Genomic DNA, 3,647 nt, shown 5'->3' with positions numbered 1-3,647 from the left:
CAACCAAAAACCCAACATTCTCTTACACTTACTTTTTCTCTCTTGGGTTGTCTTTGTTTTTCTTCTTGTTATTGGTGTGTTTGTGTTCCTTCTAGACATGTGCCCTTTAAGGTTCATCTTGGTGTTCTTCTCCGCCGTGTTGGCTGGTTATTTTGCATGGAGGACGGTAGGTTCCACGCCGGAGATTGACTTGGCTTCTAGTGGCTCAGCCATGGAGAAAGACAACAAGAAGGAAGCTTTTGATTTCAAAAAGGTACCCTCAAAACCATGTTTTTCCCGAGTTCTGTCTCATCGAATAATTATGAAGCAAAAACAACAATAATTAATTTTATTTTTATTGACATATGATTTCAGATAATAAATCTTTATTCTTTAATGATTAACCTTAACGCACTAGAAAGCATGTTTCCATTGTAAATTATTTTCATTAACACATATAAATATTTATAATAAATCAAAATTAAAGTCATGATTTGCAAAGAAGTATAGATAGGTAATTAGGACCCTTTACTTTGTTTTCTTTTGTTCATTGTTTTTTGAAGATCATGTTTGTATGGTTTTTCAGATGGTTCAAAATGGATTTTGGGGTTTTGTTGACATGGCAAGTGGAAGGTATCTATGGAGGAACTTGAAGTCCAAAAACAATGCTATAGACGATTTAAAGAGCTCATAAATCTCTCTTCTTTAATCTCTAATCTTTTGTAATGTTTGGGTTGAAGAATATTTAATATATAAAACTGGGGAAGTAATTGTAGAATTCTATTCAATATGCATATTGTTAATATTTGCTTTCCAAATGCTGTCTCATATTTCAGAATGGTGCATAATCTAAAGTCAAATTAAAATATGTGCAAAATATATATTTACAATTATTAGAATATATATGCATTTTCAGAAGTAGGTAAGGTCTTTATATTTCATCAAATTGTAGCTTAATGGTCATTTAGACAAGTTTTAGCATATATAGCAACAAGGGAAAGTGGGGTTATCCCAACTGGTACATCCAAACTAATGGCGATTTTTCAAAAACCTAATTTGTAAATGACAAGTACATAATTTTCACTCTATCGATATTAACTATCAATATTGACTAGATGATAGTCATTTATCTTTTGATGGTTTTCACTCACCTATCATTGTTTTGTTCGTTCATTTTTTCTTGAACTTGGTGAAGGGTAGAAGTAATCCATATCCAAAACAACTTTTGACTCTAAGCTTTTTTTCCAAAGGAAAATTTGCTTCCCACCATCTTCACTGAAATCATGGAATGCATCTTGTGAGAGAAATTCCCACTCATATATCCATTTCCAAGATCAAAGCAAGAGGTTTTGATAAGTATAATAAATGAAGAAAAGGAGTTGGGTCTTAAATATGAGTTAAATATCTTAATTAAGTTTATTACTTTGTAATTCCTAACACATTCATTTGTCTTAGTTTGGTAGTTAAGTGTGTTTATTTTTTTATAGAGCAATGAAAAGCTTGAAAACAATAATAACAGAGTATATTACACTCAAAATTACACAAATTATCTGTCATTTTTTACAGATGTATAAATCCTTAATTTATATACATACGTTATATTGACTACCCGTATGAGAGATAATGTAATCTTTTAAACAAAAAGAGTGATAAATGTAATTAAGCTAAAAAAATATGATATATGTTTAGACAAACTCAAAAGTATACGAGTAATATTTTTTATTATTTTTTTTTGTTATAATATAATATAAAAGTGATTTAAACAATATTACTTTAGAATTAGTGATGTATTTTGCAATGAGCCAAAAATAATAAATACATTTAGTCTTATAATATTTGAGTTTTTCTTCACAATAATACTATATTTTGCTTAATTTAATTACATCATCATCTTTTTTATTTAAAATATCACACTTATTTCTGATTAATTAGCGTAATATATGAATATAAACTAGATAGTTTATGTATATAAAAAAAGTGATTTATGCAATTTCACTAAAATTCAGGAGGTGTAAATGTAATTTCTAGATTGAAGAAGATTTTGAAATTATCCATTTTCCTCTTTTGTCCTTTAAAACTACAATTTGTAAACGACTATTTATAACTTTCTTTTATCAGTTTATGTGTAGTTTTCTGTGTTATCAACTGACTTATATATGTGGATTACAAAACTTCGTGAAAAAATCGAATAATTTTCTATAATATTTTTTTGGAAAATATAAATATATTCATATACTCTTTGTAATCCTAACAAAAATATGTACGAGAGACACAATAATAAATTTTTGTACTTCATTATAAACTCTATGTACAAAAACCTAATTAAATTTCTAACAAAAGACCAACAAAGTAAATTAAATCTTAAGGTTATTTCTGTTAATATAAAGTTATTAGAAGGGATCCACTTAATTAAATTTACTCCTCATCCTAGCCATTAATTCTAGAAAAATCTAACTGTTTGAATTAGTGAGTAGATCTAAACCGTTAGATTTCTCTAGAATTAATGGTTAGAATGAAAAGTAAGTTGAAAATAACTAGATCACCACCCCGTAAAAGTAAAAAACAATAATATGATTTAATGGATATTTTCTTTTCGTTTTTTATTGGATTATTAAATTCTAAATTTTACTACATATTAGAGTTAGCTTTTGATCAAGTTAAATTTGATAGTGTTATGTGCTAAACCAGTGTGTGTACTTTTAGTCAAGTTAAGTTTATTATTTTAGATTCTTTTGTAGCTTTCTCTCTTATCAAGAAAAGTAAAGGGAAGCACAAGTGTTGGTGTGTACTTTTTATATTTAATATTTGCTTTTAATTTTTTTAAACTCTCAATTGGACTATAAAATATATATTTTTTTCATTTACTTTTCTGTGACTCTGATTTATTAAGAATGATCTTTCCAAGAGAATATTTTTATGGTTGCTATTATAAAATGTGAATTCAAAAGAAAAAATGATGAGAAAATTATGTGGTAGTTGTAGAATAAATTATAAGATACAAGTAAGAATAAGAATGATTTGTCATTATAAAAAATATTATTTTAATTTCCAAGAATGTGTATTAAATTATATAATATTATGTGAAAATTGATGTGTAATGTGTTACCAAATTGAAAATTTTCAAGACATATTTGGTGTCAATTTTTTTTGTTGCAGGACCACCTTAAGGATCATTATATCTATAGAGGATCAGATTGATGTTTTACTCTTTTTAATTAAGTAAATTTGGTACTCCTCGTAAATGAAACTCAATTGCTTATTTGAAAATAAATAAACTCTCAATATCGCTATTTCCAAATTTATTATGATTGTAATATTTTAAATATTAAATTTTTAATATTAACCATATTAAGGTTGAGTTTTCTAAAAAGATGTAAATATATTTTAAACTATGTTATTAAATAATAGTGATGGTTACTATTGTAAAAATTGGTTCATATGAGCTGGTTCAACTGGTAAATTGGTGAACCAGTCCCAATACCATTACTGTACAATAACTATATTGGTCATACAATCATGCCGATTAAAATTAGCAAAAATCAGTCATACCAGTCGTTTTCAATTGAACCATACTAGTCATATGGTCATACCGGTTGGTTTTTATTTAAAATTAATTATTTTAATGAAAATAAAAAATTTATGGGTATATTGATTTTTCAGTTTATATA

The 3,647-nt window shown here is 26.4% G+C and overlaps 1 protein-coding gene across 1 annotated transcript; it reads left to right on the top strand.

The window, feature by feature from the left end:
- On the top strand, nt 1-921 carry LOC109347141. Its single transcript, XM_019586864.1, has 2 exons — nt 1-253; nt 566-921. Exons 1-2 carry the CDS (start codon nt 98-100, stop codon nt 671-673), a joined length of 264 nt encoding a protein of 87 aa, XP_019442409.1. The 5' UTR covers nt 1-97; the 3' UTR covers nt 674-921.

This window comes from Lupinus angustifolius, chromosome LG05 (genome assembly GCF_001865875.1).
Source record: "Lupinus angustifolius cultivar Tanjil chromosome LG05, LupAngTanjil_v1.0, whole genome shotgun sequence".
NCBI lineage: Eukaryota > Viridiplantae > Streptophyta > Magnoliopsida > Fabales > Fabaceae > Lupinus > Lupinus angustifolius.
Note: the sequence above shows the minus strand (reverse complement) of the source record. Positions and strands in the feature narration are given on the sequence as shown.